The 16,254-nt window shown below is 56.4% G+C and overlaps 1 protein-coding gene and 1 long non-coding RNA gene across 6 annotated transcripts in view; one reads left to right on the top strand and one right to left on the bottom strand.

Annotated features, from left to right (window-relative positions):
- Positions 1 to 9,886, bottom strand: part of TBX5 (T-box transcription factor 5) — a 62,916-nt gene extending 53,030 nt beyond the window's left edge. The window contains exons 1-6 of one of the 4 annotated variants that reach the window (XM_032309609.1): positions 9,801 to 9,886; positions 7,532 to 7,668; positions 5,642 to 5,826; positions 3,893 to 3,987; positions 1,621 to 1,740; positions 705 to 852 (exon numbers count right to left, since the gene is read on the bottom strand). In XM_032309609.1, the coding sequence (XP_032165500.1) occupies positions 705 to 852; positions 1,621 to 1,740; positions 3,893 to 3,987; positions 5,642 to 5,788 (510 nt within the window). In that variant the 5' untranslated portion in view covers positions 5,789 to 5,826; positions 7,532 to 7,668; positions 9,801 to 9,886. Of the gene's footprint in view, positions 1 to 704; positions 853 to 1,620; positions 1,741 to 3,892; positions 3,988 to 5,641; positions 5,827 to 7,531; positions 8,127 to 8,294; positions 8,449 to 9,800 lie in introns of those variants that run through there. The other 3 variants (XM_032309608.1, XR_004277921.1, XM_032309610.1) reach the window with 3 other exon arrangements.
- A 281-nt stretch (positions 9,887 to 10,167) lies between these two features.
- On the top strand, positions 10,168 to 13,925 carry LOC116571598. 2 transcript variants are annotated; one of them, XR_004277922.1, is made up of 2 exons: positions 10,168 to 10,569; positions 10,838 to 13,925. It is a non-coding gene; the product is annotated as an uncharacterized LOC116571598 (long non-coding RNA). The 2 variants fall into 2 exon arrangements; XR_004277923.1 differs by lacking the exon at positions 10,168 to 10,569 and adding an exon at positions 10,604 to 10,686.
- The last annotated feature ends 2,329 nt before the right edge of the window (positions 13,926 to 16,254 follow it).

The following is a 16,254-nucleotide window of genomic DNA, read 5'->3' as shown; positions in this document are numbered from 1 at the left end:
GGACTCCAGGAATGGGACTCAGGACCAGGCTGACCTGCTCTGGGCATGGCGGGGGCAGGGGGAGAAGCTGGAAGTTGTTGGGAGGAGAAAATGGATAAACCCAATATATCAGCTAAAAAGGGGCGCCAGGGTTGGCCTCTGGCAGGTTGGTTTCCCCATCTGTAAAAGAGGGAGCAGGTGGCCCGGGATCTCCCTGTCAGTTAGAACATCTCAATAATAAGACAGGATTTGGAAGTGAGCAGGGAAAGCATCCATGGCTTCCACCATGGTCCTGTCTCTGGGCAGCCTGTGCCAAGTCCCCACTACTGGGCTAGAAGGACTGGATTTTCTGGGGTGTGAAATACACAGCCCACCACACCTCATCACTGGTGTGCCTGAGGTCCGGACCAGGGATGTGCGCTTCAGTCTCCCCCAGAGCCCCGGTCTCCTGCTCCCTGGGAAAGGCAGCCCCAGAGCACAGGATGGTGGTCCACAGAGAGGACTGCACAGGAGAGTGCTGGAACCAGAAGGGAAGAAGACCGGATCGGGGAGCGGAGAGAGGAAAGACCCAGATGCGTCGAGCGAGAGCGGGGCAAAGAAAGGAGAAAGGTGAGTGTAGGGAGGCAAGAAGAGAGAGAAAACTGAGGGAGCCCGCAGAGGGAGAGGAGAGAGGGCAAGACCGACTGACTTGGACAGACAGACTGAGAACTGCACCAGGTACTTACGTGCCCGAATGGGTCCAGGTGGTTGTTGGTGAGCTTGAGTTTCTGGAAGGAGACCAGCTGCCGCATCCAGTGCGCTCCCGTGGCCGGGGAGTCCGGGTGCACATAAAGACGGCCGGGCATGGCAGGCTCCGCTTTGCCGGTCACGGACCTGGAGCCAGGAGGGGCAGAACCCGCCCAGACTTAGCATCCCGGCATGCTGGCGGGGGTCCTGGGCCAGGCCAGGCAAGAGCTGCTGAATAGGAGAGTGATCTGGAAATGGCCTAACCCTTGGGCCTCCCCTGGGCCTCTGCAAGCCAGCGTCCAGGCAGGTCCCCTAACAGGCTCATTCTTCTTTGGTCTCACTCCTCCCTCTGCACCGGGGTGCCACTGCCCGGCCTAGCAGCCTCTTGCTGACCAGGGACCACCAGGAGGTTCTGGAAGTCTGGACAAAAAAGTCTAAGCCAAGTCCTTGAGGGCTTTCAAACGGGCCTTGCCATTCGAGCCTCTCTGCATGCTTGGCAGCCAAAGAATGGACCTCTCCTCTCTTGCCTGTTTAACTCAAATACCATGGCCGAACCTTGCAATTTCATAAAAAGGCATGTTCAAAGCAGGTAACTCATAAAAAAAACTGTAAATGGTTTTATGCCCCCAGAAATACCTCCAGCGCTTGGAAACAATACCCTTTTCTAAAAATCCACAACCCGCGGGTGCAGCCACAGATATAGGCCCTTGACTTACTCTGAGCCTCAGTTTTCTTGTCTATAAAATGGGGACTAATGGCTGCTGTTCCTTCCTCTCAGGGTGGTCTGGGATAGCACCCAAAGCCTCTGGCACACAGTAGGACGGTCAAAAACTGTTTCTTGGTTCAGTGTGGGGAGTAGGGAGTCTGGCTTTCCACTCCCCCTCCTCCCACCAGCTCGCGCCGGTGGGTGCCTACCATTTGTTATCTGCGAACTTGTATCTGTGGTCATCCGCTGGAACGATGTCCATGAGGAGAATATATTTCGTTTTGGGATTCAGGCCCGTCACCTTCACTTTGTAACTGGGAAACATCCGCCTGGGAGAGAAGGGGAAAAAGACGGAGAAAGGGAAAGGGGGGAGAGAGAGAGAGAGATTGAGAGAGAATTTTACTGCCAATCCAGTAAAGGGCACGCCACACATTGTCATGAAAGCAGCAGCTCTTCCAGAAGAGCGTGGGGAGAAAAGTGGCCCCCGCTCCGCTCTTGGCAAAAATCCATTCCAGGTTTCCCTTGAAGTATTGGGGAGGAGATAGGCCCGGAGGTGAGCTGGAGGCTGGTGACTATTGGTAACCAGGAGAAAAATAGAAAGCTGGAGGCCAAGGCTTCCAGAAAGAAACAGTTGTGTAGAAGGCCCTGCTTGGAATCTCCATTTCTGCTCTTTGTAAATACTCTTTTCAGAGCCAGAGACCTGCTTTCTAATTTAGGGGTAGAAGGAGCCCTATTGGGGGAAACGCTGGCGTCCTGCGCCCAGACAGGTGGTCCTGTCGTTGAGCCCACGGCTCCCACCTCAGGAGGACGCAGGGCTGTGTGCGCCCTCAGGACTGCACACCCGTGGGTGCCCATATAGCTCCCGCTCTCGCTATGGTCCTCAGCCGTTCCCAGAGTAGAGCTCTGCGGGTGACCTCTGCCACGAGGCTGTAGCCGAAATTTATTTCTAAATGCCCCCCAATTTCTCCGACGTGCCTGACACTCTTCCTCAGAGAGTCTAAACACGAAGAAACTCCAAACCCATCCAGGTCTAGTTTCGGAAAGACCAGAGCTGGAACCGGGATGGGGTCACGGGCAGGTGGGTGCTGTGTACCCCCTCCTTCTGGGTTCCAGGACGTGCGCTCCAAATTCCCAGTCCTCCTGTGGAGGGGATGGGGGATGTGCGTGCCCGGGAAAGCCAGCAAGGACAAGCTGCTGGATCCTGGCTCACCCAGGGATGGCAGGAAGGGGTGAGTGAAGGGAGGCCTTGGAGCCCGGGCCAGGGGGTGTTTGGGGGGGTGTTTATCTGGCGGATAAACCGTGGGTGCACTGTGGGTACAGGAGAGGCTTCCCAGGCCTTTTATAGTTAAAGCCCCTCAGCTCAGGCTGAGGGCAGAGGGGGCCTGGCCGTGTGTGTCCTTCCTGGGCAGAATGGGAAGAAGAGCTTAGTTTTTCAGTATAAACAGAATGCGCCTCCTGGTTCACTCGGGCCGAGCGGGGGAGAAGACGTTGTTTAATTTCAAATAATAATAAATGTCACTGTTGTCAGTTTATTGCGGGAGGCTCGGGCTGGAGAACGGGGGCGTCTGGCGTAGCGGCTCCTCCCTCCCCCTTCACACGCTCGGCGGCTCGGGCCTACTGGCCTCTCCGGCTTCACGCGCCCGATCGGGGCTGACTCCGGGCTTTCTGCCCTTCGGGACGCGGAGGGTGGGTCCGGCACGGGGAGGCCTGTGGTGAAGGCTGTCCCCAGGCCTGGGCAAATTAGCACTCGGAAGTCCGGAGCTGCAGGACCCTGCCCCCCAGCCTCCCCAGCTGTCTAGCACTTCTAGCAGAAAAACTGCGAGCTTTGAAGAGGAACTCTGGGGTGAGTGTCTTGGCGAAACTGCTGAAACGGCCGTGTTTATCGGTGTCTGTATATAGAGCCCGGCCGAGCCCCAGTTCAGTTTCAAAGGCTTCGCCTGCTTTCTATAAACAATGAAAGAGGTAGCGAATACATTCGGCGATTCGGAGTTTGGCAACCGGGTGGGACTCTGGACCAGCTCCAAGGTCAGGGAGGGCGGGAAGGAGGGTGGGGGCCGGGAGTCGAGGCTGGGAGCGGGTCTCTGAGCCGACTCCGCAACTCTCTGGTTTCCCGTTCTCTCTCCCCCTGGCCCTACTGTCTCCCATTACCAATCCGTCCGCCGTAAGCGTAGCCCCCACCACCCCAGGGCAAGCTCTCAATCCTTCCGTATCAGGCGGGAGACGTGCCCTGCTTTGGAGGTGAATCTTGAAGGCGTTTTCCCCCACCAGGGGTGGAAGTCACTGGAGAAGCTCTCCAAGCAACGTGAACCCAAATCGGGTCACACAAAAACACATTCATTCTCTCTCTCTGCTCTCTTCGGTTCTCTTGCCTTTTTCTCTGCCCCCCCTCCCCGCCTCCTCCAGGTCTCCCCCTCTCGGGTCTCCGAGACACCTTTCCTTCTCCGTCTCCCCTTCGATTTCCCTAGGCCCTCCACAGCTCACCTTCCAGCTTTGGTTATGATCATTTCCGTGCCTACTTCGTGAAATTTCAGCCACAGTTCTCTTTCGTGGAGAAACACCTTGATCCCTTCCATGCCCTATAAGAAAGAGAGAAAAGTCCCACAGACAAGCCCCAGGAGCAGGGGCCTTTTCTTCCCAAACGCCCCCAAACACACACGTCTCCCTCCCTCCGGAGCCTCCGGGCTGCCTTCAGACCACGGCAGGGCTCCGTGGACTCTGGGGCGTGGGGTCGGAATCCCTGTGCAGGCCCCGTGCGCTACCCCACCGCATGGTGCACTGCTGTCTCCTAATGCCAACACAAGGCCGGCGAAGAGTCCCCAAACATCAGGGTCCTCTAGCATGCCCGTGAGAGGACAGACTGAGACCAAAAAAAAAAAGTGGGGGGAGGGGAACTAATCTCAATTCCTTTCAGCCAAGATGCGGCTAAAAAAAAAAAAAAACAAAAGCAAAAACAAAAATGCTCGATCTCAAAAAGCCCACTCAGAACATCTTTCTGCAGACACCCACACGGGCACACACAAACACACAAATGTGCAAATCCCGCACGGCGGGGCCAACATAGACATACGTCAAAATCTTAATTTAAAAAGTGTTTCTATAGGATGATAGGTTCCCACAGTCCAAAAAAATTAGTCCGCAAATATCTATATTAACAAACCTTCCAGGTTCTCCTCACATCCAGCTTCGTTCACTTTGAGCTGTTCTGATTCCGGGCACAGCCGAAACAGCTCTCCACATTTCCACGTTCAACCAAAAGCTATTTTACAAAACCGGTGCAAAAAAATATACAGACACGAAAACCTCCGTTCTGCCATAATCCGTAACTGTCTCGTGAGCGGATTTGCTTTTCCGAAAACAAAAACAATCTGAGTTTCCCAAACTCTGTGCCCACTACCCTCGGCTTCTCTATAACCGTACACGCATTTTCCCGGGATGGGAAGGGCCGAGAGACAGGTGATAAAGTAGGCAGGAAAGACATCAATCGATCGAAATCCCAAAGAAGGGTTTTGGCTACATCCAAGTTTCTGTGCTGGTCAAGTCACCCTCCTTTGCACCATCTGACGCCTTATGTAAATTATCAAGAGCTGCACGGGCCGCCTTGACATCCAAGGCGCCGGGGGGAAGAGGGCACAGAGAGTGCGCGGAAGCCTCACCCTCTACTGGGGCCCAGCTTCCAGCCAGGGGAGCCTGTGGCTCCCAACAGCCTCCCAGCACACGCCTGCGCTCCCGGCCCCCGGCCAGGGCAAGCCAGTCCTCCAGAGCCTGACCCAACACAAACAGTGCAACTCCCGGGTCTGGGCGGTGGCGTGGAGGAGGCCCATGGAGGCGAAGGCTAGAGCAGATCTGAAGAGGGGTCAAGCCATCGCTCACGCCGGCCTGAAGCGGCCGCTGACCCAGCCCTTAATGAGGTGCTCGGGGCTGAGTCTACACCTAGTGCAGCAGCGAAGGCATGATCTGGGCTATTGTTAGCCAGCCCCTCATAGCCAGATAATTAAGCCTTCTTTAACAACCTAAATGTATTTCCAAAATCCTCTAGCCGTAAAGATTATTGTCACAATAAAGTGGATGTGAGTATACTGGTGTTTGGGGATGCAGGGCATGGAAAGGTGGAAAGAGTGCGGATGGAAAGGAAAGGGGACAATTGGGGACAATGAGTAACCCACCCCCACCCCTCCCCCACAGGAGGGCCTCCGGTTCTGCAAAGGGCCCGGAGGCTAGAGGTCTCCTTACCTGCTGGGTGAAGGCAGCCTGCGGGGACGCTGGCGACTTGCTGGGGGCCCCCAGCGCGCTCTCGGCTTTGGAGTCACAGGGTAGCTCTTTTGAGTCAGGTTCCAAGGGTGTGTGCGCCAGGCCAAAGCCCTCGTCTGCGTCAGCCATGGTGTGTCCGGCGCCCTGTGCCCGCGCAGGGTCCTGCTCTGAGGACAGGAAGCAGAGAGACAGAGACAGAGGCAGAGAGACAGAAGAGACAGTTGGAAACTCTGTTCTAGTGATAGGAGGGGGCAGCCGGGCCCCCAGTTTCCAGCTCCCAGCACCTCCGTTCCCAGCTGAAGGAGGCTGCAGGAGGTCCCCTTATTATTATCATTATTACTCCTTTCTGAGCGCACACAACCTCTTGCGAAAGAGCGGGGTCAGAACGGGAGGAGGCGAGGCCCGCATCTCCCCTGCGCAGGCTCCCCACGATAAGCCAGCTGCCCGTCAAATTTGTCTGGACTTCTGGAAGAGCCAATAAAGATAAGGCCTGGGTATTTTTGGAAGCCATTGGGTACGAACCAAAAACAAAACAAAAACCTAGTGTCCTTTTAGAACTGTTTTTCTTCTTCAAATGTACAGAAGGACATCACAGCTCTGTTTATTAAAACTCGCAGGAGGCATATTCTTGGGCAGCAGGCAAAATGTCTGCAACAACCCGCCTCTTGCAAAACCAAAAACAGAGGAGGGAAAAGATCTGCAGAACGAGAGACCAGGTCCGCGGGGGAATTCTCGTTCATCTTTTATCAGTTACAGGCTTTAAAATTAAAAGTCCTTCAACAGTAAGAGTCCTCCCCCTTTTCCCCAACTTTTAGCAACGGTTTAAAAAAAAAAAAAAAGAAAGAGAAGTAGCCCAACGGAAAGGGCAGGAGAGCAGCAGCGGCGGGGTCGTGCGGAGGGAGACGCGCTCCTGGGCGCCGGCAGCCCGCGCCCCACCGCCTGCTCCGGCGGCGCGTTCTCCCGGGTTTCTCGGCTCTCCGGCCCGAGACGGGCATTTTTGACGAGCGGCCAGGCCGAGGGGAGTTTCTCTGAGCTTCAGCCGCGCCTGGCTCGCTAGAACTGCAGGCCCAAGCTCGGGGGACCCGCGAGGGTCTAATGGGTCCCAGATAAATTCTGGGCTTCCTCGTGGGATCGGCCTCCTAGGTCGGGCGCAAGGGGTAGAATGGCCCAGGTTGCAGGCTTATGAGGTTGGAACACGCAAAGTAACAGCTGCAGAACTGTTCAAGCCCGGAGGAGCCTGCCTCTTGCTCTGATCGCTTTCCAATCTCCTCCACGTTTCCAAGTAAGGATTTCCTCCCTCAAAACCCGGTTAGACTGGGAAAGGAGCGCCGAGGATGGCCCCCCAAAGCTTAGCGGCCGCTCCAGCAAGGGGCTGGATCCCACCCAGGGCTGCGGGGGCCGGACGCCCAGAGCCCGACCGAGGAGGACGGCTTCCGAGGCCCAACTCCCCAAGCAGCTTCCCTCACCACACCCTCGGGGTTCGGGAGAGGCGGTGACGGGAGCCCCCAGCAGCCGGCTTGCAACAAAAGAACCCGGAGCAGCCGTCCCCCACGTGCGCTCGCCTCCGCCGCCGGCCGCAGGGACAATCGCAACCAGCTCGCCCCGGTCGGGGTCGGGCGGCAGCTCCGGGGCTGGCGGGGGCGAGCTAGATGCGGTTTGACAGAACCAGGCCGCGCGTCCTGCAAACCTCCACGCTGCTGCTCCTGGGCCGCGCGCCTCCCCGGCTGACTCCATGCGCCAGGAGCTCTCTGCAAGCCGGGCTCTGCCGCATCCCGGGAAGGGCTGGAGTCCCACCGACCGCGCCTCCCGGAGCCGATTCGGCTGGAGGGGCTCCCTCCCCGAGCCTCCCCGGCCATCTGCGGGTACGGTTACCTCGCTGGGCGAAGCCGGTGCATTCACCAAATCCCTTCTTGCTCCTAGCAGGGAAACCAGCGGCGAGGCGGGGGCGCGGGCATGGTGGCTCCGGGGTGTTTATGCCCGGGACGGCTCGCCCAGACTAGCGGCTACCGCTGCGTACAAAGGATCACCCACCGCTGGAGCCTCGGCAGCGACTGCCCACCCCCAACACACACCTCCTCCGCTTTGCGTTAGCTCACTCGCTCTCCCTAAAGACTTCCAAGTTGTCAGGAGCCAGAAGGGCTCCAAGAACGCAAGCAGCAGCCTCCAGCAGCACCCTCAGCGTTAAAACCTCAGCGCCCTGCTTCTCACTTGCACCCCTCGGGAGGGGAAGCTGGGGAGACAGGAGGAAGCTGTGGGAATGGGCAAGGTCCTTTCTGGGCGCCGCTTTCAGGGTTAAAGTTCTGGAATCCAAGGAAAGAGTCTCTCTCTCTCTCTCTCTCTCTCTGTCTCAGAAATACAAGCCGACTCAGCTGAGCTCAGTGACGTTGGGCTGCCTTGATGCTTACAAAATACTGAAATTGCCTATCCAACTAGCTCCCACTGCACACAGCCTGCCTCTGCCTCTTTCCCGCCCCCTCCCTCCCTCTCTCCCTCGCTCCCTCTCTCCCTCCCTCTCTCCTCTTCTCACTCCCTCCCCCAACCACCTTTTCCATTAGATTTCCCGAACACTCAAATCACAGCACTACTCTCAAACCCAGACCTCGAGATCACCCCTCCTCTCCACCCCCTTCCCAACCTCCATCCATCTCCGCTGCTCTGAGCTCGGCTCGGTGGCTGCAAAAAAAATCCTGCACAAATCATCGCAAACCCGCTCGGCTTCTGCCTGGGAAGTAATGTCGGGGACAGGGCTGTGCAGAGAGCGGAGTCTGAGCACAGTACGCTGCGCACACACACACACGCCTCGCGCCCCCTCTGCAGCCTGGCCCACGTTCTTCCAGCGCTGACCTCAAGACAGAGCTGCGTGACCCCGCCTGGCCTGGCTGGCCGCCGCCGGCCGTCCTGACATCTCTCCCCCTCCCCACTCACCACCCCAACTCCCAGTGACTCCAGGGTGAAGGCAGGGTGAAGGTGCACTGGGACGGGGACCCAGATCAAAGATGCCAAGAAACTGCCCCGGGGTTGGTGGGGGGAGCTTCCACCCCCAGGGCCACCAGACCTCCCCGGCTGGAGGTGTACGCGAGGCGGTACCCGGTTTTATTAAAATAATCAAACAGTCATGGGAGACTGGCTGGGGTTTTCATCTCTACTGGGCCCCTCTCCCTGCCCTCCCGGCTCTCTGAAATGTATTATTCTGCGGGTTGAAGAGGTCAAAAGAAGCGTAAACACAGTGAGTAGGTCTTAGCCTGAGCAGACCCAGTTTGGAGCACTAAGTATCGGGGCCCGGGATAACTGTCAGGGTTCCCTTCCGTTTCCCACCTTGCCTCCCGTACCCCCTCACCGTATTCTTTTCTGGGGCTCTGATGAGAGACTTGGGCCTGCAGGCCAGGGTCTGGGGAGATGGATGGAGAGAGGAGAGACGCGCTGGCAACCAGTGGCCAGATGGGTGTAGCATACCCGTTTGCAAAATTGCAAAGCGGATTGTTCATCCCTAAAAGCGGGGCGACCGGGGGGGAATAAGCCAGCCCAGCGTCTGCGACAGTTCTCACTCCACCTTCCAAGTTTGTTTGCAAACAACTTTTCACCACAGCAGTTTATTTATTAATGTGAAGACACCCTCACCCTTCCAGAATGTCAGCTCAGAGGACTCACTCTGGGCTTGCTAAGGAGGAGACCCCGGGCCGAAGACTGGAAACAAACATGGCTTCAGGATGAGCTCGGATCTCTGCATCTCTGGCAAAAGGAAGGGGAAATCCAGAAAGACTTCTCCAATCCCCTTAAACTCTCGGAGATTTGCGGATAAAATAAATTCCCATAAATAATTTGCAGCCCCCTCCCGGGAGGGCACATCTGAACTCCCCCAAGTAACTGCCTGGCCAGATTCACTTGGTCTGTGGGAACACAGCCTGTGCTGGCCACCAAGCGAAACTGGGATTTTGAAACCTCCAGCGGGAACCTATTCCTGCCAGGTGACACTCCAAGGCGAAACGCAAGAGCGGGCGTTCTTATTTCCATGGTGAAAAACAGCATCTCTGGGAGTGGGTATTCCGCAGGACCGAGCTGGGGCGCAAAGCCAGGGGGCCTTGGCCAGGCGAAGTGCTGAGGGATACCTCTCCCCCCCATAGCTGTCCAGGGGGACACTCACCTCCAAAAATCCCACCTCTTCTTTCCACGGCAGAAGCCAACAGTGGCGCCTTGCTGGAGAGTGGGGGTTCAAGTGAAGTTTGCAAAGGGCCCCCAAAAGAGACCCCTTTTAGGCCAAGCCTTCTTCCAGCCTCTGTCAAGAGTAGTGTGTACCTCCCAGCTCGCGAAGCTGGTTTGTGGTCTTCGACAAATTAAATATTACTATTTATTACCAGGCATACCCCAATAAAATAAAGAGGCAACCAGGCGATACCGACTATCTCACCAGCCGCTGCACCTATAGGACTTGGAGACGTCACGAGTCACGCAACCGGCCCGCGCGCTGTCACGCTCGACTGGGGGGCAGCGGCGGGAGGTTAATTTCTGTCCGTCTTCGCCTATCAGCCCAGGGGCTGCGCAGCCACAAGTCCCAGACACCTCGGCCACGGGAATAAATAAGGAAATAAACAAACCCAGCGCTCTCTGGGGGAAATGGGGGCGGCGAACATCAGGCACAAATAGAGCCAAGATCGATTTCCTTAGGGAGGGGGAGGGGGCTCTTGGCAAAGGGAGGTGGGAGCCCCCGTCGCCCCCGTCGCCCCCGATTGGGAAGAAATCAGATTGTTTAGGGTGGAACGGGGTCCCTTGGAGGAGGCACGAGAGTCCTTTTATTCTTTAAAAATTATTTTTTTCCGAGGAGGAGCTCTCGGCAAACGAATATCGAGGCGCCGCTCGAGCTGGTTCAGTTGGGGACGCGATAACTCAGCGCCGGCTTGCAGACCCGCGTAGAAGTAATTACGGGTTATCGCGCAGGGGAAATGAAATCGAGGCGTGGCGGGGAAGAAAGAGAGTCGTCCGTAACGTTCTTGCTGAGAAAAAGCCCATTCTGCGCGAGCTCCCCTAGCTAGGTCCGGGGTTGCAACGCGTCCCAGCTTGGCCCGGCGGGGGCGGGTTGCGAGTGGGTGGTGGGGAGGAGGTAGAGGGAGTGATTTCTGCAGAGAAAAATTACAGCGACCGGGCCTGCACTGGGTGAGACGCTCTATTTTGTTTTGTAATAAGGATTCGCAGTTTTGGGGGGCTCACCGATGGCCGTAACGTCTAAGCGCCCCGTGGCGGATGCGCTCCAGCTTTTGCGCGCGGCTGGAAACGCGCTGGGTGCGGTTGCGAAACGTACAGCGTAGACGTCCCCAGAAGAGCTCGAGGCCTGTCCCGGAGTGAGCAAGCGAGCGCCCGGCCTTCCGCAAGGGTAAGCTCCCCGCCAAGGGGCCGAGACGGAAGCAGACGTCGGAATCTGGCCTCGCACCCCAGCTTCGGGGTTCCATGCCGGGTTTCGCTCGCGCCTAACCCTCAGGGCTTTCCGAAGCAGGGCCTGGCTCCAGGCCCGGGCCGTCTGGGGCCGGAGCGGCCGCGAAAAGCCAGGAACGCAGCCGACCGAGCAGCCCCAGGAGCCAAGGTCAGGCCCGCGGGGAGAACGGGCAGCGGTTTCCAGCGCAGGACACGGGCGCCCGGGGCCAGCCGGGCCGCAGACTCTGCTGCTTCCAGCAAGCAGGACCCGCGTCGCTCCGTCCGGCTAGGCCGCACTGACCGACCCCAAATTCTCTTCCGTTTCCCAAGTTATTAACAATTATCTTTTCCTCCATCTGAGGTCCGTTGGGTGCAGCGTGTGCTTCCAGACGCCGAAAGTGCAAGCCGAAATCCTTCGCCGGGGATGGGTTCCCGCTTGACCTCGGGGCCGAGGTGGGCCGGAAGCGGAGGCCTGGGCCCCGCCGGCGCTGGAAGGGGAAGGCGAAACTCCGAGCGGGGCCAGTTCCTTTCCGTTCGGCTCCCTCGTCTCGCATCCCTGGCGCGGACCCCGCCACCCCCCGGACCAGCTCGCAGAGGATTCCGAAGCCTCAGCGTCCCTGGCCCTCTGTTCCAAACGCTCCAGAGTCGGACCACGGGCCGAATTGGATAAATTAGAGACCTCAGCCTGTGCTGAGCCTTGCCATTCCTTCCCCCAGTCACTGGGCAGTGAGTTCCAAAGCGAGGCGGCAACGTGCAGCCTTCGCTCCTTCTTCGGGAGGATCCCCGCTTTCCGCGACCTGCTCCCAACTGGGTTTGCCCCCCAAAATGTATTTTCCTCATTTTGCAAAATTCCGGCCCCGATTTTAATATCACTGTGGGTAGAAGACTAGAGGTTCCCACTTAAAAAGTCCAAAACAAAACCAGGCGAAAGCAAGAGGAAACCACTGTTGGATCTTCCCTCCTGCCTCTGTTTTTAACAGAATCGAGTCCCAAACCACCTTCTTTCTTTCCTCCCCAAAAAGAAGTGGCTTAAAAAGACACCCTCTTCTCCGTTTCTTTTCCATTGCGTCCTGCCTGACTCGGGTCTCTCCTGGAGGCATCAAGTAAGAAGAGCAGAAGGGCCTGGGAAAATGAGTAAGAATTTTAACAACAGATACGACCCAAGGAAACTTGGACCAACTCCTTTTGCAATAGAGGGAGTCAGACTAAGGGAGAGAAATTTCCTCGTTTCTCAGGGGGTCACTTCCCCTCCTGCCTAGTTAAATCTGGCCCTGTTATATATATATATATATATATTTTTTTTTTTCCAGGACCATGGTATCTCCCTTCCCAATGTTTGATTCTGTTCCTAGCTTCTTCCCTTCGGACCGGAAGCATCTGGGAAGAATACTGGCTATTGCTATTATTTTAATATCCCATATTCTCCTCCAATATTTTCACCAGGGTTTATTATTGCTACTATTTTTGTTCATGTTGGTGTTCTTCCCTGTGCTTTGGGAAAATTCCTCCCCGTTCCCCCAAGTTTGTCGCGTGAGGTACCCGCCGCCCCAATCAGGGTAATAAAATGAGAAAAGGAAGCAGGAGCATCATTCTAGAGGCATGGCTGAGATCGCAAGGCTAGAGATTTGCAATCTCCCGGAAGAGCAGAGAAAGTGGTAAAAAGCAAGGCAGCATCTCTGTTCTTGCCCCCTCCAATTTAGGGAGTCCTCCGTGGAGGAGAAGGGTCTTGAACTGAGAAACTGAGCTGCCTCCTACCCCATGGGTTTCACTGAGCATTAATGCTCCAACCGTGTCTGCAGCCCAGGACCTTCAGAAAGGCCTCCCGTGTAGTCCGCCTGTCCCCGCAGCCCCCCAAAATGTGGGGGAAAATATGCTGAATTCCCGGGCTCTGACCCAATACGATAGAGACCCAGGCTGATACCTCCAGGTCTGGCGGGGACCCTGTCTGGGTACCTCCTCCTTCAACTGGAGGGTGCAGTGGAAATTTGGGAACCCACTGCTCTCCGGGGCTCTGGAAAGACAAATTTTCTTTGGCAAAGGGAACGGTGTCGCGCTGTCGACACGGCAGACTATTTTTCTTGTTTCCTCGCAAGGGCGGAGGAGGGGGGGTAGAAAAGAAAGCGAGAAAGAAAGGGAAATTAAATCCACACGTGTTAAGCTTGCTCAAAGGGCCGGATTCAAAACCAGAGACGAAACCGCGACTCCAGTTCTGGCTGCCCGTGGGCCTCCTTCCAGCCAGCCTGGGCCTCACAGAGCAAGACGTCCACACCGGAGAGAGCCCGATCTGATGTTTCATAAAGAGATTTCTTTAAGGGGCAAGGGACATGGTTCCTGTCTGTGCTGCAGGGAGTCCGAAAGCAGACTGTTTGCAGCAAAGCAAACAAAGATGGGAGTGGTGACCATCCCCCGCCCCAAACTTCAAGAAAGTCCAGCTTGATACCTCCTAGTCAAGCCAATGAATCAGGTAGCATTAACTTTATAACCCAAATGAGCCAGGCCAGTGATTCTGGAATTCCTAAGGTCTGACCAACCTCTGGGACTTGGAACTGCCTGGGTCAAGAGAACCTAAAAAGTCCCGCTTCGGAGGCTGGAACAGCCAGTTTAATCTGCACGGCTCCTTCCGCATCCGTCGCTGCTTCTCTCCCTCCTAGAGAAACTTGCTAGGACGGCTCCAGGCCCCAGCCACGGGAGGAGCCCTGCACGGGTGCCGGAGAAGTGGCGGTAGAGGAAGCAACGGCCTCCCCACCCGGAGCTGCGAGTGAAAACTGTAGTAATGACCTTGAGGAGGTGAAGGGACGCGTGTGGGGGTGCGGGTGAGGAAGGCAGTCAGACCCCAAGCTGGAAAGATCCGTCACCAAAACGATTGCTTGGTCAAGACCTCTAATTTTTCTTCCCTTTCAGCCCGGGGCCTCGAGCGCCCGCAGCGGGTCCCCTCCCTCCCGCCTCCACCCCACCCCAGACCCCCCTGGCCTTCCACTGCTGGGTTTCTGGCCTTTGGGGGCAGCCCCGACGGAAGGCTCCAGAAACCGGGACCCCAGATCCCCAGCTGCCGCGCACAATCACACGCGGGAAACCCTGGGGTGAAACTGACCGAGGCTTGTCCTGGGGTGCCCCTGACAGGTTGGTAGCAAAGAAGAGGTCCCTGGCGACCCTTTCCGCAGGGGCCCTTGGTTTCCTGGTCACCATGGCAACCCAGGAATCCCATCAAACGCTGGCAACAATGCGGTGCTCTGCAGGACCATCGGGCTTTTGCCCTGAGTTCCAAGGCCTGCAAGGCTCCATTTCCGCCGGTGGGTCTGGGCTTTCCCAAACCTCCTGCATGTGTTCAACGCAGCAGGGACTGACAAATCCCCCCCTTTTTGAAACAGAGGAGAAAAATCCAGATTTAGTGCCACGTCTGCAGGCTGGGTTCAGGTCTGGAGCAAAAGCCCCGACTTGGAACTGAAGGCCGGCCATGACCTCAGAGGCACGCACTCAGGGCAATGAGAGCATCCCACCCGAACCACAACCCAAAATCCCAGCCGGGGACCTGGGCCTCGGGGAATGCTGGGTCTCTCCACCCAACTCTTTACCCATCCGCTCTCCCTGCCTGGATCCCAGCAACACTTTTACTTGCCTGGATTAACATCTAAATGGAACTAGGAAAGTCAGGAACTCGAAGTCCTCTGCAAGGCCTTGCAGAGAGAAAGAATACATTATCCGCCTTTTAGAGAAAACATTTTCCGTTGTGGGTGTAATAGAAACAACATTCAAATAGTATGTTGGGGTTCCATGGCTTTCTTCTTGAGCCTGCAGGGCGAAATGCCCCCTCTTGTTATTTGTGGGTGGGCCGCACACAATACAGGCTGACTTTTCTGTTACATTCTGGAGGCAGCGAGCTCCCAGAAACAGCCAGGGCACTGACTAGCTCCGAGGCTGTGGAGGGAGCCAGAGAGAGAGCGAGCCTCAGAGGGAAGGGTGCAGACCTCTATGCCGGTGGAGACCCATGGCTGCAGGTTTGGGGTTTGGCTCCCCGCCCCCCGCTTGTTTCACTCTCTGAAGGAGACACCATCCATCTCCAGGTTGGTCTGGAAAGACAAAACTCCCTCAGCTTCCACTGGGGGGTATCTAATGTCCCCAAAACTCCCAGCTGGCTTGCACTGTCCCCATCCACTCCCTCAGCTTCCACTGGGGCATCTAATGTCCCCAAAAGTCCCAGCTGGCTTGCACTGCCCCCATCTACTCCTTTCCAGTCTGAGCCTCAGCCCCCATGGTTTTTCCTTCCCAACATTTCCCATTAATGTTTTTGGAAGAGTTCTGCTTGAGTTATAGGGCCACAAAGAGAGAAATGTGGATATTCCAGGCTCAAAAGTCTGCTAGCATTTGAGGAGTGATAATAGCTGACATTTACAGCAGGCTAGGAGCTGTCGGAACACAGTTTCTCCCACTCATTTAGTTCTCAGTAGCTCCATGAGGAGGTAGCTCCTGGGGCCCTGGCCACAGTCACCCACAGTGAGCACAATGGGCACATTTTAAGCATCTAAAAGCACATTTAGGGGCCTCTGGGTGTCTCAGTCATTGAGTGTCTGCTTTCAGCTCAGGTCATGATCCCGGGGTCCTGGGATAGAGCCCCCCACCCCCGCTCAGCAGGAAGCCTGCTGCTCCCCCTCCCCCTGCTTGTGTTCCCTCTCTTGCTAGCTCTCTATGTGTCAAATAAATAAATAAAATCTTTAAAAAGGTAAAAAAATAAAAAGCACACTCAGTCAAATGAGGGCAGTGGCCGGAGACTTAGCTTTTGGGGTAAGGGCTCAGATCTCTCTGTCGGGTCTCCATGCCCTTCCCTCATTCCCAATGAGGAAGCAGAAGAGGGCCTTAGTGGGCACGCAGACCGAGATTCGGGAGAACTTAGCAGGATGGGAGAGGTGCAGACATTCCCACTGTCAGCCTCAGTGTTCCGCTCTCAGTCCTGTTCTGTTCCCAAGCCTTGGTCCATATGCATCACAGCCTCAATCCCAGCACACACTGTCCCCTGACGGGAGGGAAATGGGGGTGGGTAGGATACAGGGGAGGTGGGGAGGAGATGCCCTGGTTCTGTTTTTTAAAAACAAATAATTAGGTTCAGAGAGGGCGAAGACTTGCCTGGGTTACATAGCATCTACAGAAATGCACCCAGCTCCTTGCCATTCCCTAGTTTTGCACATTTAGGGAGAGCC

This window comes from Mustela erminea, chromosome 13 (assembly GCF_009829155.1).
Source record: "Mustela erminea isolate mMusErm1 chromosome 13, mMusErm1.Pri, whole genome shotgun sequence".
NCBI lineage: Eukaryota > Metazoa > Chordata > Mammalia > Carnivora > Mustelidae > Mustela > Mustela erminea.
This window is presented reverse-complemented; position numbering and strand designations above follow the sequence as displayed.